The 25,773-nt window shown below is 36.0% G+C and overlaps 3 protein-coding genes across 7 annotated transcripts; 2 read left to right on the top strand and 1 right to left on the bottom strand.

Moving 5' to 3' along the window:
* The first annotated feature begins 3,374 nt into the window (after window positions 1–3,374).
* Window positions 3,375–13,828, top strand: LOC135652527 (DNA-(apurinic or apyrimidinic site) endonuclease 2-like). Of its 5 annotated transcripts, XM_065173514.1 has the most exons (13): window positions 3,375–3,610; window positions 5,153–5,264; window positions 6,878–7,111; window positions 7,321–7,406; window positions 9,019–9,134; window positions 9,712–9,792; window positions 10,207–10,407; window positions 10,487–10,638; window positions 11,607–12,337; window positions 12,829–12,990; window positions 13,110–13,173; window positions 13,259–13,379; window positions 13,541–13,828. In XM_065173514.1, the coding sequence occupies exons 1-10, from the start codon at window positions 3,503–3,505 to the stop codon at window positions 12,904–12,906; spliced, it is 1,899 nt and encodes a 632-aa protein (XP_065029586.1). In that variant the 5' UTR covers window positions 3,375–3,502; the 3' UTR covers window positions 12,907–12,990; window positions 13,110–13,173; window positions 13,259–13,379; window positions 13,541–13,828. The 5 variants fall into 5 exon arrangements, with proteins under 5 accessions (XP_065029586.1, XP_065029584.1, XP_065029585.1 ...); XM_065173512.1 differs by having other exon boundaries at window positions 13,110–13,379; XM_065173513.1 differs by having other exon boundaries at window positions 13,110–13,379; window positions 13,519–13,828.
* A 583-nt stretch (window positions 13,829–14,411) lies between these two features.
* On the bottom strand, window positions 14,412–20,182 carry LOC135653360 (uncharacterized). The gene is made up of 6 exons (XM_065175260.1): window positions 19,903–20,182; window positions 18,790–18,989; window positions 18,068–18,208; window positions 17,908–17,988; window positions 14,927–15,051; window positions 14,412–14,822 (listed from the first exon to the last, which is right to left on the bottom strand). The coding sequence occupies exons 1-6, from the start codon at window positions 20,123–20,125 to the stop codon at window positions 14,774–14,776; spliced, it is 819 nt and encodes a 272-aa protein (XP_065031332.1). The 5' UTR covers window positions 20,126–20,182; the 3' UTR covers window positions 14,412–14,773.
* Window positions 20,183–20,623: 441 nt separating this feature from the next.
* Window positions 20,624–25,617, top strand: LOC103970927 (putative HVA22-like protein g). The gene is made up of 7 exons (XM_009384842.3): window positions 20,624–20,808; window positions 21,293–21,380; window positions 21,486–21,584; window positions 21,670–21,726; window positions 21,807–21,870; window positions 21,958–22,170; window positions 24,862–25,617. Exons 2-7 carry the CDS (start codon window positions 21,349–21,351, stop codon window positions 25,375–25,377), a joined length of 981 nt encoding a protein of 326 aa, XP_009383117.2. The 5' UTR covers window positions 20,624–20,808; window positions 21,293–21,348; the 3' UTR covers window positions 25,378–25,617.
* Window positions 25,618–25,773: the final 156 nt, after the last annotated feature.

Below are 25,773 nucleotides of genomic sequence, written 5' to 3'. Positions count from 1 at the left end.
GTCAGAACTCCTTCTAGCTTAGCGAATTGGTATCTCTATAATAATTCACTCGACTCATCGACTGCGGACGTATTAGGCCACTACGCCGCACGTAATCCCCAGAAGATATAGGGGAATACAATCTAGTAAACCTGTCTGTCCTCAGTTACCATGTATTTATAGTCTCTCATCTATATAATATCCTAGAGATCGTATACCGTGCATGGTGCTATTAGACCTATACGATTTCTACTCAAGTCTCACGCTAGTCGAATTCTCTCGAAGAACTCTTTCTCTCTCAATTCGAATAACCCTGATTAGGGATTTGTCTAAACAATAATATATGTGATATTTCTCTCATGAGACTGAGAGTGGATGATCCTCTGTCAATACTCAACAGTCCTCGTAAGTTTGCTTGCCACTCCCGATGACCGATTGTGCTAGATCTAAAACTTCCAAAACTATAGTCTGGTATCAAAGAGTGGAGTACTTATACAGAACATCTTTGGTATATCAAGTCTAAGGACCAGATATACCATTAGGATAACAGAATCGTTGTTTGACAATGAGGTATTATTAACCATCCAACATTTCGTGAACAAACCAATCAGTGAACTCATTCTCTAATAAGCACTTGCACTGTAGCCATAGTGTTCCCACATGAGTAATTATTGTTGGAAAATCTTGGGGGCAGCATCACATGTGCAGTGGAAGAATAGAACATAAAATCCTCAATTCTCAAAGATATGTTCGTATATTCCTAAATCCCTACAGATCTCTAGGAGAGGGTGAAGGAGGTCAAGCGCCCTCCTCTCTAGCGGTGATCCACACAACAGGATTGCGATGACGCTCTTCAAAACTCCAAGCCTGCTCTGAGGTGGAGAGGGGGAGGAGAATATGAGAGGAAGCAAAAGCTCTAGTCTATAAACTATTGAAGCCCTCTTATTTATATAGGTCCCCTATCAACTTAACCATAATGGATCCTCCCCTATTGGGTATTGGATCTCTATCCAACTACCCAAACCTCTTATATTAGTGGATCTATATCCAATAATCTCTCATATGATCTTATTGGATCTCATCCATAGGATCTAATAATTCAAGGGCTTATTGGATATCCAATAAGATAGGGGCTTCGACGAATATCTCATATCCGAACATCTACTCATCGTAATGTCTACTACATGTATGTGGCCCTTTAGGCCCAATATCGAGCTGGCTATGAGTCATACTTGTCAGAACTCCTTTTGACTCAGTGAATTATTATCTTCATAATAATTTACTCGACTCATCAATTGCAGACGTACTAGGCTACTACGTTGTAATCCCCAAATGATACAAGGGAATCCAATCCATTGGACATGTCTATCCTCAGTTATCGTGTACTTATAGTCCCTCATCTATCTAATATCTTAGAGACTGTATTCCGAGTATGGTGTTGTCAAACTCATACGGTTTCTACTCGAGTCTCTCTCTAATCAGATTCTCTCGAAGAACTCTTTCTCTCTCAATCTGAATGACTCTGGCTATGGAATTGTTTTAGCAAGAACACGTGACATTTCTCTCATGACATCGAGAGTGGATAATCATTTATCGACACTCAATAGCCATCGTAAGGTTGACTATCACTCTCGATGACTAATTGTGCTAGATCTGGGACATCCAAACCTATAAGTTCGATATCAAAGAATGGAGCACTCGTACAAGACATCCTTAGTGTCTTAAGTCTAAGGACCTGATACACCACTAGGACTACGAAATCATTTTTTGACAATAAGACATCATCAACCATTCAATATTCCATAAGCGGATCAATCAGTGAACTCATTTCCTAAGGAGCACTTGTATTATACCTCCGGTGTCCCCACACGAGCAGCTATGAGACCATCTGCATCTATCATATGGACGGTTATACAATACATTAGTCTGTCCGGTTATCTCGATGTCCCTCTAGAATAACCTAGGACCGAGATTATTTAGGATATGTGTTTAAAGGTGAATCGGTCTCATTATCATGATCTCATCATGATTCGATTCTTATTGCACAAATCTAATGATATCACAATATATATATATATATATATATATATATATATATATATATATATATATATATATATATATATATATATATATATATATATATAAAGTGATAAATGTCAAAATATAATAAGCAAAAAGATTACGTGTCAAGTCACATGTGTCATCACTTATGTGATTGGCTTGTAAGGCATATATGACTAACAATTATGAGACTAGCCACCACTATCATATATACGGGTATACGGTACACTAGTATGTCCGGTTATCTCAATGTTCCTCTTAAGTAACCTATAATCATGATTATTTATGATCAATATTTAAAGACGAATCGATCTTATTCTCGTAATCTTATCACGATCCGATTCCTATTGCATAGATCTATGAACATCACAATATATATTCATACAACAAGCAATATAAAGTGATAAAATGTCAAATAATACAATAAGAAAAAAGAATGCATATCATGTCATATGTGTCATCACTCATGTGATTAGCTTTCAGGGCACCTATGACCAACAGCTCTAAGGTGAAAATGATGGGCTCTTAAGATGCCACTTGTACTAAGACCGATGTTGGGAGAAATTATTCAACCCAATCCCTTCGACACTCAAGTTAATGATCGAAGTCTCTCAGTAAATATGAGTTTTTCTTGAGAAAAGAGCCCTCGATGTAACGTCGATGATTTATTTTTATACTTAATCTTAGAGGGGATAACTTATAATTACTTTAATATTTCTCTCTGGACATTTTATGTATATAGGCGATAAGAGATAAATAGCCAAGAATAATATGTCTTTAATTTTTGGCCCATATGGACAAATTGATAAACGGTGATCTGACCCTTTTTTTTTTTTCTTCCTTTCATTTATATCTCTGATGATAGATCATTAATATATTTTTTATTAATTAAAAAAAAATCATTTTAAAGTACTCAAGTACATGCACACTCAACCAATCAATTCCTGTCCTAAATATTATAGTGTGTGTGTATATATATATATATATATATATATATATATATATATATATATATATATATATATATATATATATATATATATATATATATATATATATATATATATATATAAAAGAATTGTCACACTATAAGTGACAATCATGTGTTTTCATATAAGCCAGGCTGTTGGCAATGAACGCGTGTAGTCGGAAACCAAACGGAGAATCCGAGTCGGACCCCTTTTGAGTTAAGAGACCTATATTTTATATCATCATATTATATAATGCTACGCTCGTTACGATTATTATATATTTTAATTATATTTTATTCAGTGTATTAAACGGCGTATAAAACTAACATGAGACGTATTTCTTTCATTTTAATCGGGCGGAAACGCAGAGTTCGGGAAACTGCGGCGATAGTAGCCATTTCCGGCGTTCACCGCCGCGCTGCCCTTCTCGCTATTTCTTGTTCCATAGTTGGAATTGGGGGAGGGCCAAATCGAAGCGGTCGCCTTCGATGAAGATAGTGACGTACAACGTTAACGGGCTGAGGCAGCGCGTCTCCCAGCACGGCTCCCTCCTCCGCCTCCTCACCTCCCTCGACGCCGACATCATCTGCTTCCAGGCACTGATACTCCCCGACGCCCTCCTCGCTTTCCCTCTTTTGATCTCTTCCTTTTGTAGAACGATCCTTTAAATAGCTGCTGCTGCTCCGAATTCTGGGTCAAATGTTTTGGTTGTGGTTTCGTTTGGGGTTTCATGGTTGGTTGGGTTGCTCTAATGACCCGAATTCGAAGTGGGAGATTTTGATTTACATGATTCGATTTCTTGCACAAATTGTTAAGAGAGAGGGAGAGGGGGCTGATACCTCCTGCATTAAAGATGGAGGACTTCTTCCTGTGACTTTGGATAAGAGACCGAGCGAAATTATGAAGATGAGATGATAATTTTTAGGGTTTGAGGTTAAGCCGGTCCATGATGGCGTTGGTGATGACAGGGAGTTGCTTATACATGATATTATTGTCATGTATGCAGGAAACGGTGCACTGTGGAAAATGAGCTTCTAGGGTGTGTAGATAATCACTATTATTTCAGTGTCTGACCCTAATAAGCTGCCTCTGCATCCCGATCTGATAATGAGAAAGCTTTGTAGAAGGTACTTGCAGAGTCATATGGTTGGCTGATGACTGTTGTCAACTCAAGAAGACATATCCAGTTTTTGGCTACGAGGATGTGATTGACTGCTTGTGGCCATGGAATCATAGTGAAATTATTGTGTAGGGACGCAGAATTCATCTTCTGTGCATAATAAGTTAAACGAAATGATGGGCATCGAAATCTTAATACCTTGGTGGTCTCAAGATTAAATATGCTTCTGCCTTGAACGGTCGAGCTGCTGTATGCCTGTGCACATGTCACTTTCATTTGATCTAATTTTTCAAATGAACATGGTAGATATGTCCAAAAATTACTCATGCAGAACTTGGTAACCAAGACTGTAGAACAATAGAAAATAAAAAACAGAGACTGTCATCTTTGGTAACTCATCTGAACTTGGTAGGGCAATGGATATCTTCCGTTGAATTGCGTATGCTGTTTCTTTCATGGACAAAATTTGTGTTCCATGCTTTACCAACTTTGTTTTGTGTTATATGGTTAAGCAGTTTCTTTGGGTATCACTTCAATATGGTTAATACAATAAAATTCATAGCTTGCTTATAGTATGGAGGAAGTCTATATAGTGCTAGATATTCTAATAAAACATTGAAAAATTCTTAGTATGCTGTTGATGCATATGTTTGTTGAATTATGATGGCCCATATTTCGCATGGAACTACAATTATAGGGATCTTCTTGTGAGTTCAACTGAAAATGAATGATATAGTTATCTTCAGATAATTTAAGAGGTGGGCCAAACTGTCGCACAGTACAAACAATAAAAAATCTTCCATTAAATATTTTCTGCTTCTGAGACTTCTAATGGCATGGTCTACTTCTTGTTGCGTTTCCACTGTCTTACAACATGTTTCAAAATTATGTTAAATTCTTTTATATACCATTAGAAATTCCATGCATCGGTTCATAGTAAAATGAAGATTTCTTAATAGTTTGTATTCTGTAATACTTTGAAAGTTCTTAATTGTGTTAACCAGATTATTTATGGCAGGAAACAAAGCTATCAAGACGAGACTTATCTGTAGATTTAACTATGGCGGAGGGTTATGAAGCTTTTGTATCTTGCACTCGTACTACTAACAAAGGGCGCTCAAGCTATTCTGGTAAGGCCGCATAGATTTTATGAAAATTTGAACCCCAGGATTTGTGAGCGTTCTATCATCCACCATATGGTGTTTATGTTCCTAGGTAACTTGCTAATCCAATTAAACAAGAATGATTTTCTAGTACTCATAGCTTTTAATTGTACTTGTTCTAAAGTCAATCATGTTGAACTGGTCGAACGATCATGTGAAAAAAGTTATGTACATAGAAGACCTGGTTCGCCAGTGAGTCCAAATTTCACTATTACAATATTATAATTCTAAAAATAAGCACATTTTTCAAAGGATTAGCATACATTTTTTGTCTTAATAAAATATATTTTTGTTATAAAACCAAAAAGAACTTTAAGATATGTAGGACATTTGAAAAAAAAAAGTTTAATCAAATAAGGTAGTGCATCTTTGACCTTTTTTGAATGTTTCATAAATTTAACTATAGCACTGTTGTTTAGTACTGCTAAAATTCAAGTGTTAAATATGCTAGCCTATCCTATGAATTCATCACCATGTCAACGTTATCCCTGCCACCAATATTCATGTTCCCTAAAGTACTTCCATTTTTTTAAAAACTAATACAGATTGTCATGACCACATGATACAATTTAACACCAAGATTAAAAGATGATGAGTAGAAATGGGATTGGCTAGGGGTGATATGATCAAGATTTACATGATTGGATCAATAGGATTGGGACAACAGAATAATTTGAGAAAAAATATATAAATCATAAGATGTAACAAAGAGAAGATGCTGGATAACTAATTCCCTTAAAAAGTAACAGTGACATATTTATTTTGATTTTGAGTGTTAATTATATTATAGAAAGCTATTATTATAATTATTAACTATTACTCGTGTTACATAAAGAGATCCAAAACTTATTTGCTTCTAGTTTTGAACATAGCAAATAAGGTCCATTATGAACATGATACTTCGCCAACACCATATGAACAAAATATTGGCTAATGTTAAGAAGAGTAAATAAAATTATTTTAGAGTGCTTTTGAATCCCATGATATTTACCTTCTCAACAGGTTATAGAAACTCTACCTTTCCTATTTGTCTCACGTGGTGATGAAGAATGTCTGTGGTACACATGACAATTGTGATGGCACTGTGATGTCTGTAACAAATGGAAAATGCAGTTTGATTGTGAATTATTTAAGTAGGATCAGGTCATGGATCTGACATGAATCATAAAAGTTGTTTAGATTTCTTTAATATATAAACTACATCTTTCATTACATATGAATATGAGAAATGATATCCATATGAAAACTATGCGGCAATTTTACATTTTTGGCAATCTTTTTGAGTTCTGTAGCTCAATTAGATAGAGCAATGGTGCAATTTCTTTAGTTTCAAACATATGTTCTTACTATTTTCATTAAAAATTTCTTTGGTTTTGTTATGGCAGATCCGTCTGCAAATTCTTGTATTATACTTAATTAGCTTTTTGCCCTTTGGTTTTTCCTATTACTTTCTGCAATTATTTTTAGTGTCAGTAACATTGCATGGTATTCATTTGCCATACCTGTGAGGTGTAATTTGTCTATCTTTAATGGAGTCAACTTTCTAGCCTCTGCCTCTTGTAATGTGCTCCAGTACTTAGGTGTTGCAACATTTTGCCGAGTGAAGTCAGCATTTTTCAGCAATGAGGTAGCACTACCTCTAGAAGCAGAAGAAGGCTTTATTGGTCTTCTTGAATGTCCTAGAAAGAGGGAGATAATAAGAGATTTCATGCTTGAAGCACCATTTGAAGAGGAAGATCTTGAGATCACAGATGATGATTTGTTAAAAGTGGATAGTGAAGGGCGTTGTATTATCACTGATCATGGTCATTTTGGTGAGTCAAATCATCAATGGTTAAAGTTATAACCATGATGGAGAGATTATAATTGTATCAGATACATTATTCTATCCATGCATGACACATGCACAGACTTCACTCTTTCATAATGGCTATCAAGTCTATGTTTGGAACATCATCCTCAATTTCATTGCCATGACTACAACTTTATTGAACCTTCCCCTTGGAACTTGTTGCCAATACAGTACTTTTTAATATATACGGACCACGAGCTGAAGATGATGATGAGGAGAGATGCCGCTTTAAGTTCATTTTCTTCAAGATCTTACAGGTAATGTTGCTCCCTCCCCAGTATGATATGCCTCAATATGCTCTTTATGTACTTATTTCATGATGGATCAGCAAGTCCTGGGATTTTGTTGATCACAGTTTGTATCTTAGATACTATTCTTGACCTCCTCCACCTGTTTTATCCTGTTGCAAAATTGGGAGCTTTGCAGTTTGTACTCACATGAATTAAAAGCAGGAGAGGCTGATATATCTTACAGAGTCAATATTCTGTACAGTTGGAAAATTGAATCTTGTGAAACATTCCTTTTAAGCAAGGTTAATGAGAAAGGCAGTTGTCTCATGGTATGTACCAAACTTGGTACTACTTTCTGTTCTTTGCATTAGGGTAATTCTGATGTAACTCACTTTTGATACAAAAATAATGATTTCTAAAATTTCAAATAAATAGTTTATTCTTCATGTAAGTATATGTTTGCAGGACAGCATAGTTTTTGACTCTTAGTATGTACATAGGTGGATTATGATATGGTATCTCACTTGGACAACATAACTTTAAGATATGTTTACTGCTAGTCCAGAATGTTGGCTAGCAAATAAGTGATGTTATCATCCTGAGAATGCTGTATGATAGAAGAATCATTAGCTTAGTGAATGGTCCTTTGTTGTCCAAATTGAGACTGTCCATGTAGCCAACCCAAGTGGTTGGAATATTACAGCCTCGTGTTGTTGTTCTGTCATTGTGCAGCCATTTTAAATAACAAACAGTTTTGTCCTCTAGACCACAAATGGATGATAGAAAGGGTGAGTTGCTTAATAACTATCTCAGGAGTGGGCAAGGTGACAACTTAAACTATAGTTGGGTCAAGTGCAAGATGACCATCTTCTTTGATAGATATAATGTGATTTCTGAAATTAAAAGTCCTCTTAAGCAAGGATTTAAAACTCAGATGTGCAGTTAGTATCATCCATATAATGAACTTAAACTGGTCTTTTATATTTTCTATACTTAGTTATTAATTTTGCAATAGCCAGTACATATGAGTCCAACCCATTTCTGGTACTAGTAAGTAGTATCCGTTTGGTAACATGATCAAGCAGTAAGGTGTGAGACTGCAAATCCTTTTTTTCTTATTGAAATTTGGGTGTTGTCTGACCTACAAAAGACTAGGGATTTCTTACTTTGCTGCTGATTTTACTTATGATGAAAAATAGTAAATAAAGGATCATGAGGCTATTTAAATACGAGGATCATGCCTTCTACATCTTTACTCCTTTTCCTACATAAATATGGGTTTCACTTTTATCATAGTTTGGTGGGAGAGAAGTAGCATACAAAATAGTTGGATATAAAGAAGAGGTCAATCTAGTTATGGCCTTACAGATTATAAGCCTATGTCTATGGATGTAAAGAAGAGACTATCAGTTTAACCAGGAGATTGCTCTACACAGCTCAATGATAGAAAAAGGTCCATGCAGCCAACCCTAAATTGTTGGGATTACGGCTACTTGTTGTTGTGGTCCATATTGCCTGCTAGGACCAGTGTTAGTTTCCCCGATGAAAATTTCTTATGACATGGGCGATTTGTTATTATGTAATTATTTTAAATTTCTATTGCGCATACAATCACTGATAAGTTCAACATGTATTGTAGAGAAGATGGGAATTTCTCCTGTACCAGGGGAAGAGAGTTTTTGTTGTGGGAGATCTTAATATTGCTCCTGCTGCCATAGATAGGTGTGATGCAAGTCCAGATTTTGAAAAGAACATGTAAGTTCCTGAAAATCCACTTTCATTTATTAATGGAACAAGTTTGTCATTGTTATTTCTAAAAGAGAAGCGAAAAATATTTTTTTTTTTACAGTCACATGGCAATCAGCTGATTTCATCTCAGGTCCAACTTCTTTTGCTCCAAGATTCTAGTCTGCGATTGTAAAATTTATGTGAACAGATTTAGAGTTAGTGAACATTACCTTTCTTAATCATAATTGTAATTTAGTTGCTTCAATAGTCAGGCAAGTTAGGCTTGTAACACATCTATTGGTCTTTGGCAATATGAAATTAATGTAAATATTATATAATGGTGGTCTCAGCTAGTTTATTCTCAACTCATCCTTCTTATGCAGCATTCTTTTTCTTTTACAACTATGTGCATGTATGCATATTCCGACACGACTTGCAGTTTGTCATTTGGGATATAAATTGTCATGCACAACTCTTTGAATAATGAAACAATTATCTCTTCAATAAGATTTTTCTGAAATCTAAGTATGAAGTATGATATCTTCTCTAGATCCTGGGGAGTATATAATGTTTTAGATGCAATTTCTTTTGTCTATTATCTCAGGTTCCGAAAATGGCTGCGATCTTTGCTTAGAGAATGTGGAGGTCCCTTTTTTGATGTTTTTCGGTCAAAAAACCCCGGAAGGTACAGTCCTGTCTCATTGTGACCTCTTTTTTCATATAGATAAGAAACAGGCAATAAGTAACTTGTTAAGTTTATGAGATAATAAATTTGCCAACCTACTTGATCAGGGTTTTACTGATCAAATATGCCTTTGCACATATACAATTGTTTCATTTGTCTAGTGCTTATGTCAGCATGTAATGTTATGCCAGCAAGATGTTGCACAGCCGTACCATTGGGCCAAGGCCCACCTCATTGCACCGTAATGTCAATTATGGTTTTATTATGCTGCTTTTTATCTACTTATCTTATGCTTTTTTTTCAATGTATCTTATGCTTTTGATGGTCATATTTCATAATATCACAGGTGAACTATTTAGTAAATTAGTTTCTGATATCCTTACTCACGTCCCTGCTTCTGTGTATTTAATACAGAAAAGAAGCATATACTTGCTTCTCACCACGTGTTGGAGCTGAGGAATTCAACTATGGTTCTCGGATTGACCATATTCTTATTGCTGGACCATGCTTGCATCAGCAGCATGATACTGAAGATCATTACTTCTTATATTGCCATGTTGAAGCATGTGACATCATGAGTCAGTTTAGAAGGGGAAATTCTGGGAATGCACCCAAGTAATTATCAATGCACATTTTGCCAAGTTACTACTTGCTTCATTTGTTTTTTTCTTTTTTCAAATTATGCTGTCTGCAGGTGGAGAGGAGGGAGAAAAATCAAATTGGAAGGTTCGGATCATGTTCCTGTTTACGTCATATTAAGAGATGTACCCGATCTTCCCACACACAGCACTCCATCCATAGCTGTTAGATATATTCCTGAAGTTCGTGGTTGGCAACAGAGTATCGGTGAGAAACATTTCAATTGTTTGGCTGCTGATGAACATATATGTATAAGTATATATAATTTCAGCTGTCATCAAGATTCAAGACTATGTTTTCCTAATAGTTGAAGTAGGGTTATACATTAAAAATACCAGAACTGTTTCCTTGTTTTATCTTAAATTCTTGCAAACGATCTTTTATTTGTTTATTTCAATGTGTAATTACTCTATGAAATTTGCACAAATGATGTTAAAATTGATTTTTTTTTATTAAAATGTGGATAGATTTCCTCAGTAAAGGAAATCTCAGTCCTTTATCAAAATGTGGATACATTTTTTTTATCAAAATGTAGACATATTTAAATCTCAGTCCACTACCAATACTAGCTGGTGGTCAGACTGACATGGTACTAACATTGATTGGTAATTTGGTACCACCTAAACCAGAGAGAAAGATAGAGTGAGAACGCAGGAGGGGACAATGTGGAGGAGGAAGAGGTGACAAAGGAGGATGCATGCTGGTAGGAGAAGGCAGCAGCAGTGCAACATATGTCACTGGGAGAAGAGAGAGGAAAAACAAAAAAAGACTTGTGGGCCTGTGGCAGTTGTTAGAAACTTAATATAAAGGAAGTGATATAGTTCATTATTCTCTTGTTGCCCAGTAAAACTGTTAGGATGAGCATGTAAAATGGTATAGCCCATACTGGACTAAACCAAGCAAAATCATTTAGTTTACATCCCTGTTGGGCATTGAACTGTTAATTACTAACCTGTACTGACAAGTATGGATAATATCACTAGACAAGTTAATGAGAGTCAAAAAATACAGTAATATGATTATGGGAAAGCATCGTTCATCATGGTGATTACAAAACACCAGCTGTTCCAGTCTTGCTACATTGTTACTTTTCTCATTTTCATATTTCTTTTTGTCCATGATTTTTCACATATTGATTTTTCTTTTTGTGATTTCTGACTCCTATGTTTCTGCAGTCTCCTTCCTGGTTAAAGGGCAAGTTTCACATCATCGCTTGCAAAATAACTTGTTGAGTGACAGCAATGCAAGAGAAACTTATGATGAATGTGAAATTTCAAGCCAAGATTGTAGCAAAATAGAGCAGGATATCATTGCCAATGCATCTCAACATTCTTCAGACCAGTGCTTTTCCAATTTAAATTCAGGACAGAAACCTAATCCAAGTCTAAATGAGGATTCCGGTCTCACTTTTTCTCAGAAGAAAACTGAGAACCTAAAATATCTGTCTTCTGATTGCACCAGAGGAGTGAAGAAAATGACAAGAAACAATACATGTTCTCAACTTACCTTGAAGTATTTTTTTAAACAACCCAAGATTGTTATGACTGCTGATGAGGAGACTCTGAAGCATGATTTGACATTTCCTAAAGCTGATCCTGGGGAAATCAGAGAGGAGACATCTCAATCAACAGAACAGTCGGATTTAAAGAACGAATATGCAAATCACTCTTGTGAAATTAGTGGGACCAGCATAGACATACATGATGATAAGAGGGTTTCAGAACCATGCTTTCCTGTTAAAAGGGAGAGTGATAATTTTGCAGTTCAAGAGTGGCAAAGGATTCAGCAGAAGATGAAGATGACTATACCAATTTGCAAGGGTCATGGTGAACCTTGTGTTTCAAGGTCTGTGAAAAGAGAAGGCCCAAATAGAGGTCGTCTCTTCTATGTCTGTGCTCGTGCTCAGGTACTCAAACATCTGTCCTGTGTCCATTTTGTGTAACAACATATATATATATTTCTAGTTATTCAATTGCAAAAAACACAATAGATTTCAGTAGTTATGTGAAGCTGCCCAAAGACATGGGGCTAGAATGTATTTAGCTCAATCTAAAACATCTAAAGCTGTTCAGAATATTTCATTTTAGCTTCATTAGTTAAGTTACGGCTGCTAAGGTAATGAAGCTGAAATATTAAAACCTCTAAAGCTGTTGAAAGATTTTATTTTAGTATTGTGAACCAATAAAAATTAGAAATTTAATAAGCACAAGGTCTTTTGTCATACAAAGCTGCCACTTCGGTGGTCTAAATTGAAATTAGACCAAAATTTTCTTTGAATTGTCCTGTGTGTTAAGTCTTATTTGTAAGTTGGTCTTAATGTGCTACTCATATTTGTAACTTGGTCATAGTGTTTTCCTGATGTTGACTCCAGACATACTTCCAACTTTGTTGTCCTAGGGACCTGCATCTAATCCCGAAGCGAACTGTGGTCACTTCCAGTGGGGTTCTGCGAAATCTAAAGATAAACACAAGTGAATTTGCTTCCATCACTTTCATGGAAATCTGAAACTACTGCAGGACATGGTGACTTCGTTGCTTGTGCTCGTGTTATATATTATTGTAAGTGTTAATTCTTGCTGTCAAATCTGAAGCATCTTTCAAGAACTCACCCATGCCTTCCAAGTTTTTCATGCCTAATTCCTTTTTATCATGTCATCAATGGTTGATTTTTGCTGCAGGAATTTCAAATTCTATTATTACTTTCTACTAGGATACCTTGTTATCCCTTTTCTTGCACTGTCAGTTAAGTGTTGACATGCTCATCCTCAATTCAGAAAAGCCTGATTTGTTGACAGAGTTGACTGAAGTAACCAATTTGCTGCAACAGTTTCACAGCCATGTATTTGTAGAACAAGGATTCTTGGCTTGATAGTTGCTGGTGGCTATCCCGCAGCCATCACAGGACTAACTCAGCTTTATTCAGTATTTTTCTCATACAGAGCAAATAGGTAAAGTTTGATTTATTATTTTTGTTGTGTGTATTTATTTTCATTGTTGCTTGGTGATGCTAGTCTCTCTCTCTCTCTCTCTCTCTCTCTCTCTCTCTCTCTCTCTCTCTCTCTCTCTCTCTCTCTATCCTTCTGACAGAAACATACTTTTGACTTGATAGCATTAAATCACTAAGGCAGTGGAATGGAAATGCTGCTGGAAATTATCAGGTAATCCATGCTGCTAATTCTCAAGTTGAGCATGGAGGAAGATAAATGTATCATGATCTTGAGCTTCTTCTTGTATCTGCACTTGACAAACTTTCCATTTCATTGGCAAAGAATGTAATATAGCGCTTGCGCTCTTATTTTGGGATTTGTAGATTTCATCCTTGCAATAGTAGTTATTTACAAATAAAATTCCCTTCAATCATTTGTTTGTAGTAAATAGTTTTATTTTGGGATTTGTAGTCTTATTTTGCAGGGTACTAATTTGCATATAGATTTCCCTTCACTTTCCCTTCTGGTTAACTAGTTTGAATTTAAAATATAAATAAATACCTAGAAAACTCTTAATACTCCATCATAATGTTTTTACAAATATTTAATTAATAGCCAAAATGATAAGTACTGTACTTTTTTTTCCTTTTGGAGGGCTTTTTTAAATAAATAATAAGTATAGATTTGATTCTATGTAAAAATGGTTCAGATTAAATCTTAGTATACGTATTTTCTCTGTAGGCCCATTCGCTTACTTCCATCGCCACTAGCAATTGGGCAATTTACTTTTGAGATCTCTAAATCTCTGCAAGTTACTGTTCCAAGCACATTACATTTCATATGTACTTGTCTGTACGGTATCCAGTTTTCTTGTCTTTGAGATGCAGCCGAAGACCACAGGGCCACAAATCAATACGATGCAGCAGAAAACTACATGGTATTCCCAACTCCGTAAAGCAAAAAAACCCTGTACAATGCAGGCAGGTAATCTACTACCCGACACACGTTTCAGTCCATTTCTTACCATAGACCAGCAGCATTTCTATTCCTATATGAGAAAACCAAAGAAATTTGCTTCGTAGATACATGATAAATTCAATTCACAATCAGCTTTAAACACGAAAGAAAAATGGTGCTAAGCCATGTTGAAGACATAGCACAAAGGGCACAAGCTTGACGTGATAAGTTTACAAGGATGAAGCTACCCAGGAAATCTTTTGCAAGCATATAGTATCCTGTAATAGCTCACATGATGCTCTGCTCAGCACCAACAGACAGGTAACAAGCAAACTCTACCCACTATTTAAGGTCTAATAAATCACAAGTGAGAATCCATAGTGGTCACTAGTTTTGCGAGAAGAGGAATTACACACTATGCACAAAGAATTCATATGCACCAGGCGTCCTGTGGAAGATCACACTACACCGGACGGAAGCCGTAGCACCAGTTGTCCACCAAAAACACTGCAGGAGAAGAAGTAAAAGGCCAAGCAAAAAATGAGATAACTGAATTATAGTTTCCATTAAGACCCACACAAGACCATATGCTGGGGAAGAAAATTGGTTACCTCTTCACATAATAATAACAGAAATCAGCAAGGATGAAAGTTTGAACAACTTCAGCAAGAAGAACCATTGACGGCCACAAACCATAACCCAAAGCTGTCAACAAGCGTCCCCGAGTGTCCAGGACCTGTAGATAGAGCACCTTGTCTGTTTTAAAATTATTTGCTATCAAGAACACAATTAGCACAGTACAGCTAGCATTAAAGAAAATCAGTGAAGATGACATTTTTTCGTTAGAAGAATCTAACTCTTCCAGGATCATTTCATTTGAACCTTTTCTCGCAGGATTTATTTGGTCCAACTACTGTCCCTTTCTAATTCAATTTTTTTAATGGCTCACTAAGTAAGATCTGTATTAGCATTAACCAAGTCTTCTTGAGCAATGAAGCTCAAGTCCAATTACAGAGTTTCATGGAAATTTCTCCTCAATATTTGTAATGACCATTGTATTTGACTTAACACTCAATTAGTTGTTCAAGATTTTGACCAAATTAACAAAGCAGCTAAGATGCCTAATTGCAAAGTTGACCAATAGAGAAAACTTGATTAATTTAGCAATCATATGAGGCTATGAACACATCAATGAACTGATTTGTTATTTAATTAAACATGATTGATTACAAAAGTTTGAAAATACTGATAAAAATGGAAAAACAACAGCAGACAAAGCATGAAAATGATGACTATAAATGTGCTTTAATACTTTTAACATACTATTGTTTAAACTTATATGTTGATGCACATTATAATACTTCCTTAAATATATGAACACTAGCACAATTGTGTTACATATTATGAATGAAAAACATTACAGCTTAACATCTTACCCCAACAAGCCCAAAGAAGCACCTCTCAATGAGGAAAATAAATCGCATATACTAAAGCCATGTTTTGGATCTTTATTTATTCTAAATTCATGTTCTGCAATTTCTTTCCAATAACTAAAGCCAACTGTAGCTCTGCTGCTTCCAACTACAAAAATTACATGACTCACAACCGAACCTCTTCGTGTCTGCAAATTTAGGATTACAGAATAATTCATGCAAAAAACCATAACCAGACCATCTTAACAGTTCTCCTCATGAAGCCATACCCTTAAACTACTAGATGATTGACAATGCAGCAGTCTTAGAGATCATGACAAATGCTCTTTCGCCTTGCCTACAATCAGGATGCACTAGTTTGTCAACCGTTTCCCTAGAGAAGGATCTGTTAGAGAGTTAATTTGCATGGAACTTGATGGAAGGGGAATGAGAATGTCCTACATTTACACAAGTAGGGTGCAGGTTCTGACTGGGAATAAGCAATATGACTAATATGAGAATAGGAAGAAAATGTGGCAAAAAAGGAAAAGTGATGAACAGTGAGATAAAACAAGTGACAAAGATAATGCAGTAGCAAATAGAGTAGTCAACAGATATGTCCGTGAGAAGGGAAGGGAGGAATACCAATAGGTCTGCATGGGTGTGACTTATCTCAGCTTGACAGATCCCAATTTCAAACCAAGCTGATCTTGGGACTATATCGAGCATCTTCATAAGTTACAATGATGCTTTGCTTATGCCTTACATGAGCCTCACTTAAAGCTTGATCAAAATATATTCTGATAAATCTATGAAGCTCAAGTGAATAGGAAGAAAATGTGGCAACGAAGGAAAAGGGATGAGCAGCAAGATAAAACAAGTGACAGAGATAATGCAGTAGCAAATAGAGTAGTCAACAGATATGTCCGCAAGAAGGGAAGGGAGGAATACCAAGCTGATCTTGGGACTATATCGAGCATCTTCATAAGTTAAAATGATGCTTTGCTTATGCCTTACATGGCCCTCACTTAAAGCTTGATCAAAATATATTCCGATAAATCTCAATGAGATAATCATTATATATATTGACACTTCTTGGTTGCTTCCTACCTTAATACTTAATATCTAGCTGCTTCCCCGAATCTAAAAACCTGGATCTGTACCCACTCGAATACCTGCTTTCATTTCAACTTTTGGCAACAATGTGATCCATTTTATATAGTTCTTCCGTCTTCTTCCTTTCTCTTTCCTTTTTGGCTGTGGGCATGGCTTTGACAGAACCATATTGTATTGTGCCTTTAGAAAGTGCTATTCTGATCACAAGCTAGCAAGTTACCAGCACACAAAAAAAAAATAATTGCTTCACTCACATATCTTCAATTACAACAAGCTTCCATGTCTCCAAAACTTCCCCTATTTCTAATTTTCAAAATTTGATATTGTTAACCACAATTTTCTACTTCCTAACACCTTCCTATATAATCATTCAGACTAGAGAACCTAAAAGAAAATGTTTCCAGTCCCATGTGATGCAGAGATACTTGAACATAATTTCTGTTTTTTGTTTTCTTTATTCATTTTGCAAAATTCTTCTACTTCTATCAGTCTCACTTGAATGCAACCATAAGCCAGATAATTAGGAAAATGGTTTGCAGAAATTATCAAAAGGAGAACCAGTGTTCCAATCTTGGTTCGTCTTACCGATCTGTACCGGTGTACCAACCAGCTATCGGTATAGTATGTATCGAGTCATACCGAGTGTACTAACATATAGTATATGGGGGGGATAACGATGTACCACCCATACTGATCCCTTGTTGAACCGATATGTACTGCCCATACTGAGCGATATGTTATGATACGACGAACCTTGATTCTAATCAAATTCTTGTGTATTCCTTTAGTTTATATTTAGCTTACAGAAAAATAAAAGGGATAAAACACTAGCTCATATTTAGTTCATATTTAAATAACAAATACATGAACATCTATTGATCAACCATGGCAATAAATAAAAGATTAGAACAATGAATGCTACAAAGCAATAATCTTATCATGCTTATATGCTTAAGAAAATTACTTTGTCGAACATACATGGGTGATGAATCCACAAAATATAATAAGAATACAAATATAAATAATTCCCTTATAAAACAACCAAAATTCAGACTAAAACAAACCTGAAGGACCCAATGAGCACAACTGAGAAATCTTGCAACCCCCAAGGCAAAAACATAGTGAGCCGTGAATGGTTCTACAATCTGGAAAGCATATTTAATGTTACAATTACTGAATTTTGCTTCAAAAAAGTTTGCAAGGCTCTCAGATTACAAGCTGTACCTTGGTGTTCTGCATTAAACGTAACTGGGGCAACACTGACACAGCTTCCAAATAAACACAAAAGGCCCAACAAATTCTATTGAAGATATTATGTGAGGTTGAAGGATGAACTGCAAGGGCTAACAAAGCACAAGGCACTACCTACAATCATGTAAAGAGAAGCAAACTTAATTTGGATATAATGTTATAAATACAAAGCAAGCCATTCGCATGATACATAAAACTTTCTAGGAATGTGAAAAGAAGATGAACCTTTGGAGAAACTTTAAGGAAGGAAAAAAATTTAAAGAAAAAAGATTTCTGTTTCCTTCAAAAAATCTAACCTCTCTACTCTTTTATGATTTGATGTATCATTAACAAGAAGTTCAGTTACTAGTAAAGTTATCAGTATTGCATGATGTGCAGGCATTTGCCAGGCACAAGTATCTTTATAACCAGAACTTAATAAAAAAAATCACTAATACAAAAAGATAATGATAAAGAAAACAATAGTGCCCTGAGTCCAACTTCTTCACCATTTAGCACAAACAATGTAGAGTTACAAGATCTCATTTCCTCTAAGGTTATTCAGACAATATTAGAGCGCTTTATAAGCAATTTTTTTTTAGTCCAAGTAAAAGAAAGAACAAACTCACAGTCCAAACAGTAGAAAACAGTTAGTACTTTCACCCCATAAATTTTCAAGAGGGGTTCACATCAAATTGATAGCTGTTACTACTTACCACGTAATATATAGCAAAGTTGTCCTTGTCCTCCATGTAACTTGACTTCAGTTTAAACCGTATCATGTAAATAACCCAAAGAGTAGTAGCAAGTGTGGCAGTATCTAACACTGTGTGCATATCATATTCCATAACAAAGCTGCAATACAGTCTGACAGCTAAAAACAAAGCTGTTAAGTCCTGAGACTTCAATGAAAGTCCTGTAAATTTTTTTTTAAAATAATAAATAGAAGATAATCAATTCTAAGTAATAAGTGCAGTATCTGCAAATTTAGAGGCATGTGAAATGAATTACAAAGCGACAAAGTTTTTGATCAACTTTTGAATCCACTTAATTTCTTAGTAAAAGGAAATAACTGACAACTTTGCAAATAGGTAATACGAACAATAAAAATCAAAAAGACTACTTGAGGATGCTAGTGAACCAAATTATAGGGTTCTAAGGTCCCATTTTTGGACTACTCTTATTCTCAAGAAACCTATTCTACTTAAAAGAGTAATTCTTATATAAAAAAAAACTAATAGTTATATTATTCGCTTGGGCTTAAGTATTTTAGATAAGTGATTTAGACTCAACGAAATCAATAAATCAACTATTCCATCGGGTCATGACAATTGGACTCGAAAGTTAATATTGTCATGGCACGTCTCGACGGAACAGGTAATTTATTAATTTCGTTAAGTTTAAATCACTAACTCAAAATACCTAAGCCCAAGTTAATAATAATATAACATCTGATTCTTATAAGTCAATCAAAATTTTTAGAAACTCCCCATGTGTGGGACTAGATTAGGGCATTTTACAGTCCTATTCCTCCAAACTTCCACATTAAACTCGAGCATGAACAACAACGGCCCTCACTCCAATCATACCCCTAATAAAATCAAAATTTCCACCAGTACATAAATTATATTAAGAAGGAAAAAAGAAACTTCATCGCTCATCGTTTCTTTGGTCTCATCGACTAAATCTTAAGATTTTCGCAGTCTACCTTCAAGCTACTCATCCAAAAACAAATCTACTCGATTTCACTTGAACGGTCAATTTCTTGCATCAGTAATATATCAAAATAAACCACAAAATGGGAGGAGAGTGGGAGAGATGGCGGGCACCGGCGCAGGTCCGCTCCTTGGAGAGCTTGTAGATGAGTACGGAGATGCCGATGGCGTGGACGGCCTCGGCGGCGACGAAGAGGTTGTCGTGGTCGTGGACGATGAAGCGGAGGAAGACGAGCGCCGCCATGCCCGCCACCACGCCGAGGAAAGCCTTCACCTTCGGCGGCTGCCGCCTCACCCATGCCGCCAGAGCGTGGATCGGCCGCTTCGCCCCCCTCATCGCGACGCCCCTCTTCGGCGATCCCCTCCGACTACAGTAACACAAGATCGGCAACAAAAAGTTTTATATATATATATATATATATAATATCAAATGGGTTCCACCTGAACCCAACGCTTTTATATATGTATATATATATATATGTATATATATATATATATATATATATATATATATGTATATATATATATATGTATATATATATATATATATCTCAAATGGGTTCCACCTGAACCCAACGCATGAACGCAATCGAGCTGGTTCAGTCAATTCAAAACAGAGCCCAATTACACGTGTAGGGACGACAAAACAAAATGACCCCACTCCGACCCCATCAATCCAACGGCTAGTGATCTCGGCCACGTCGTGCACGCACGTCCCAACTTCCTCCGTCATCCGTTTGATCTGTTTCGCCCCGTGCGCTGGGTTTATCCTGTCCGCCCATTATTCACGCCCGGAGTTATCCACTCACCACGCGTGGCCACTACAATTTGGGGGGTTCAACGGGCTTCTTGATTGCGATTGCCAATTCCGGTACCGAGCACGTTAGAGCGATCGATAGAAGACAGAAGAGAGCCCAAAGGAGCCGACTCATCTCTCTCTTCTCTTTTCTTCTCTTCCCTTCCCTTCCCTCCGAATCGTCGTCATGGCTCGCGATCTCTTCCTCGGCGAAGGGTCAAAAGGTTCGATCTTTTATCCTTTCCCGTCTCTTTGTTCCATTGACTTCGTGCGTGCATTCGCTTGCTTTTTATCTTGTTCGATGAATCATGTCGCGGATGATTCGTTTTAGTGTTGGGCATGATTTCCTGTCATTGTTTTGGCGCTTCGACTTCATGTTCACGTTTCTAGATGATTATGTTTCTGAGATGAAGAAACCTTTCTTCCAAATATCGATTTTTTTGGAATTCTTACGAATTTTCTATGTTCTCTATTTATTGTGTGTCGTATCTCTTCCTTTGATGATCTTTTTGGAGGGAAAATGGTGCAAAAGCTCATATTTCATTCCCCCTATCATGATCTCCATTTCTTTGCATCATCTTGGATTGAATTATTGGTTGAAGATTTTTTTCCCATTTTTTGGTGAGCCCTCTTTTGTTTAATAATGTTGCTGCATCTTGAAGCTACGAGATTTTCCTGTTGGCTTACTTCTGCTTTTAGCAATGTTAGGTCTGCTCCAAAGGGATCCTTGAGTAGTTACTGTTCGTGCGTGATTTGAGATCAACATGATAGGCGCATTTCTTAGTAGAGCTTTGATGTAAGCGTTCCTCACCTTAATCCCTTGGATTATTCTTTTTTCTGTTGGTGAATGTCGGGAAGAGGAGAATATTAAAAATCTAAAATTTATTTTCTCAACTTCCAGATTGGTTTTCGGTTATGCTTACCCGGCTTATGCGTGCTACAAGACCGTAGAACTGAACAAACCAGAGATTGAGCAGTTGCGTTTCTGGTGTCAGTACTGGTTAGTCCAACTATTTTGGATTGGATCAAGAAATTAATTTTGCTCCCTCTAGTATCTTTGGTTAAAAATGATTGCACTTTTCCAGGATTTTAATTGCATTATTGGCAGTCTTGGAGAGATTTGGGGATATTTTCTTTTCGTGGTAATCAAGTAAATCTATTTTATTTGAATGATTGATTCTTGTAATTTTGTCTTTTTATATTCTTATACCTTTTCTTGAAGGATGCCAATGTACTGTGAAGCAAAATTGGCACTCTACATATATTTATGGAATCCTAAGTTAAGAGTAAGACATTTTCTCCTGCATCTTATTTCCTCTACCCAGTCAAATCTTATTTTCCTATGTTTATATATTTTATCTAAATGGTTTCAGGGAACAACATATGTCTACGATACCTTCTTCAGGCCATATATCGCAAAGCATGAAACTGAGATTGATCGTAATTTGCTTGAGTTGAGAGCAAGGGTTTCAGATATTATGTTCATGTTCTGGCAGAAGGCTGCTGGTTATGGCCAAACCAGTTTCTTTGAGATTTTGAATTACGTTAGCTTTCTGTTGCAAGCACAAAGAACACAGCCTTCTCAGGTATGGTCGATCTGGAGAAAGTGGTTTTAACTGTTATTAATTGTTCTCCCTTGTTGTTGATCTAGGCTAAGAATTCCCTTCTGTTGTTGGCAATAATTTTCTGTTTTTGCATAGTTATTATATGCAAATATTGTTGGGTGAGAGTTATTCCTTGAACAATGAGTTCTGTTCCTGTTGCCCCCAGACTTGATTAACTTTAGCAAAGGCTTTGCAGGTTAGTTTGATAGCTTAGGACTTGTTTATATCAGGAAATAAATCCATTTAGTGTAACCATGCCATTGATTATCATAGTTGCTGGATTTTAGATCTTATGCAGGCTTAGCTTATTTCTATATACTCCATTCAGTGACATATAAAATGCAACTCACTTGTTTTTAGGTACTCAATTCAGTCATTGTGCTGTTTCTATCTGTCTAAACAAGTATGGTTAGCTAAACTTAGATCAGTTTTTTGTGGAATAAATGGGAGATCAGGGAAAAGCGGATGATTAAGTTTGATAGAGGAGTGTGGAAAGTCGCATGTAGTTCTTTTTATATATATAGTGTAAAATGACAGGCAGTTGTCCAACAAGATTTCTGATTTGTGTGTGTGATAAAACATGAAATTTGCTCACATAAACAGGAGTTAAAGCTGTGCATGATTCTTGGTATATGTTTCAATGGCTCTAAACATGTGCACAGGCAAGAATTATGCATATTTTATTTGGATTATTAAAGACATATGGCATAATTAAAGAGATATGTTTAATTCTTTCTTCTAGGGGCACATGATCATCTGGCCTTAAATCTGTGTCTAATGATCTTCAAGTACTTTAGAATATTTAACGAGGCAGGGATGGCTCGATATGTTAATGCCTTTTTCTTTTCTAAGTTAACTTTTATCTAACCTTGAACTAGCATTCGATATCTCCACTTTGTAATAGTTTAGTCTCACTTGGTAATTGGAGCAAATAATTTGATGACATTGTCCAGGTTAAGTTTTGATGGCCTGGTGATTAGGATTTAGTTTCAATGGCTCTACTTTTGCAAACATCAAAAACTTAAATATAACAAATAGAAAAATGAGAATATTAGAAAAAAAAAGAATAAATTGTCCCAGTTATAATAATTCGGAATAAGATGGATGCAATTCTATGACATTAGTTACAATTTATAAAAATTAGAAAATAATGAAAGAATGGTAAAGGAATGGAACAAATTAAATTTAGAAAATTTCATCTCCAAAAAGTTAAAATTAGTCCATCTAGCTACTCTACTAGAGCACCAAAGAATGGGGTGTTCAATTGATCTTAGCCTATGGAGGCAGTAAAGGCTAAGGCCAGCTGAGAGGCTTCTATCATAGTTAAGTTGCTGAGGCCATTTGAGTTGTGTGATGTATGTATCTAAATCACCTTAAAGTGAAGTAAAGTTTTTAAAAAATTAAATGTTTCATGAAGAAAATTCTTTTTTGTTATTATTTTTCTGATTTAGGAAAGAATTCTAAAAGATAAAAATAAGATTGTGTTATATGGGAGTATTAACATGCCAGTTTACTCTTGAATGGTCTTTGTGATCATTTCACTTTGTTTGACTGTATGTGAAACAATTAATCCAGGCCCAAAATCAGTATACCTTCATCTAATCTAACCTTTTTGCCCAATTTGTTAACTCCATACCATTGTAAAATTTTTGGAATCTTTCCCAGAATTTGAATGAAAGTCATTGGTTGTTAGTGGCGTCATATAAATTTTTCTTCTGTGGCTTTTTGTGGTAGCCTTGAGATAAAATTGGATGGGGTATCTCTAATTTCTGGTGAATCCATTATTATACCACAATATAGTTGTTTATATCTTTTGATTATTCATTTGAGTAGGCAACATCTTTCTTCAATCAATGTGAATAAGTAATCGGGTGAATCAACTTTTCTACATGCATCTTGGTCTTTTACTTCTACACTATTATTTATGATGTATGATAGTCCAAGTTAATTGCATCAGGGACCTCAAGCTAGGTTATCTCCACTTTAGAGGACCATGGCTTTACCTTTTAAACCCTGATCTCGCTAATATTTGTAACCTCTTTTGATAATTGTACAGTAGCCACAACATTTTTCCTTTTTCCTATTCATTCTGTTTGATGATTTGCACTCGTCTAATGCACTGTGTAAATCTCATGCTTAAACTTTCCCCCTTTTATGAGTGCCTTTTACTCCATATATGCTATTTGATGACAGGCTTAAAAAATGGATTCATTCTTTTTGTTTGACAGCTGGATATAAAATCTGCTCTACCTTTATAAAACATATAGATGGATTGTTGTATAGAAAAGATTAGAAATCTTTCATCTTTTTCATACTAATTGTCTGTTTATAAGCCTATCTTTTAGCATGGAGCTGGCAACAATGATTTCACATAACTAGATGCTTTGAAGTATCTAATAAATGTTGTGTTAAAATTAAATTGAAGTCCATTCATATCTAATAGATGATGATTTGCCACTAGGAACATTTAACTTCCGAATCCAAATTGGTGCGTTGCTTGTGCTTGTTGTTTCCGGTTCCTAGTCTACAGTTATTACACGTGATTATACAGTCACTCTTACACGACTCCTGATAGAATTTACTGCTTTGATGTATATCACCTGTTTCTTGCTTGTTTCTTGAAATTTCACAAATTTATAGTCAAATTTCATGGAACTGCCACAATCTAAGCAGCCACAGGAACTGCAGCGAGCGCATCAGTTACCTTCTCCAGAGCCACCTGTTCATCAACCTGCGACATCTCAGCAGCCTCAACATGAAACAAGAATGCTGCCTAGCCTAATCAAGAACCAGCCGCAGGAACAGTCGAGAAAGTTTGGTGTACATCTCCGGGCAGCATCTCCAGTCCAGCCACATCAGTTTCCTTCTCCGGTGCCATCTGCTGATCAACCTACAAGATCTCAGACACCTCACCAAGAAACAAAAGTGCTGCCTAGCCCCATCAAGAACAAACTACAGACAGCATCTGCAGTCGAGCAACAAGACTCAGGTCCTGGCACAGACAGTTCACAAACTGCAAACCAGCCTTCTCCAAGTGAGGAACCAATGCAGGTCGACCCCATAAATTCTCAGGACATAGAGCACTCATCAAATCCACCGTCAGAGGAGACGGCCACCGAGGAGGCGATACGCGTGACACGTAACAGGTTGAGGAAGCGAGCTGCTATTGGTGTTACTGGCCCTGTCTAGTTGTTTGGAGCATCCAATTCTTCTTTCTATTCTTTTGTTTGAATGATCAATAGATTGATTTGTTGGTGAAGGATCACGAGATGATTGTTTTGTTCATTAAGACAAGTTTTGATTTCTCATTGTAAATACGATTTTGTAAGAAGAACATGGGCAAGTATGAGTTCCGGTCCCCCATTGTCATTAGAAATGACTTTGTACATGGTAAGACAAAGTTTATGAAACTCTTTACTTGGATGATTATGATGATGATACAGTGTGGTTCAAACGGAGAAAAACCAAAATGCTGATAACCTGGGAATGGTGTTGAATTATTTGGAGCTTTCTCTTGCCATATGATTGATAATGAGTTTATACTGCATATTTATATATTTATTATTAGATAAAAATAAAATAACT

The sequence above is a fragment of the Musa acuminata genome, chromosome BXJ3-11 (genome assembly GCF_036884655.1).
Source record: "Musa acuminata AAA Group cultivar baxijiao chromosome BXJ3-11, Cavendish_Baxijiao_AAA, whole genome shotgun sequence".
NCBI classification, from domain to species: Eukaryota; Viridiplantae; Streptophyta; class Magnoliopsida; order Zingiberales; family Musaceae; genus Musa; species Musa acuminata.
This window is presented reverse-complemented; position numbering and strand designations above follow the sequence as displayed.

Bases quoted from the DNA above. Each gene is read 5' to 3' on its own strand.
- LOC103970927 (XM_009384842.3), top strand. From the start codon at position 21,349: ATGATAGGCGCATTTCTTAGTAGAGCTTTGAT. The intron at 21,585-21,669 runs GTTAGTCCAACT...GCACTTTTCCAG, and splicing joins CGTTTCTGGTGTCAGTACTG to GATTTTAATTGCATTATTGG. The intron at 21,871-21,957 runs GTAAGACATTTT...AAATGGTTTCAG, and splicing joins TATGGAATCCTAAGTTAAGA to GGAACAACATATGTCTACGA.
- LOC135653360 (XM_065175260.1), bottom strand. From the start codon at position 20,125: ATGAGGGGGGCGAAGCGGCCGATCCACGCTCTGGCGGCATGGGTGAGG. The intron at 18,990-19,902 runs GTGCCCGCCATC...AAAAATTTACAG, and splicing joins CAAGGAGCGGACCTGCGCCG to GACTTTCATTGAAGTCTCAG. The intron at 15,052-17,907 runs GTTTGTTTTAGT...CTCTATCTACAG, and splicing joins GTGCTCATTGGGTCCTTCAG to GTCCTGGACACTCGGGGACG.
- LOC135652527 (XM_065173514.1), top strand. From the start codon at position 3,503: ATGAAGATAGTGACGTACAACGTTAACGGGCTGAGGCAGCGCGTCTCC. The intron at 7,407-9,018 runs GTAATGTTGCTC...CATGTATTGTAG, and splicing joins TTTTCTTCAAGATCTTACAG to AGAAGATGGGAATTTCTCCT. The intron at 10,408-10,486 runs GTAATTATCAAT...TGCTGTCTGCAG, and splicing joins AATTCTGGGAATGCACCCAA to GTGGAGAGGAGGGAGAAAAA.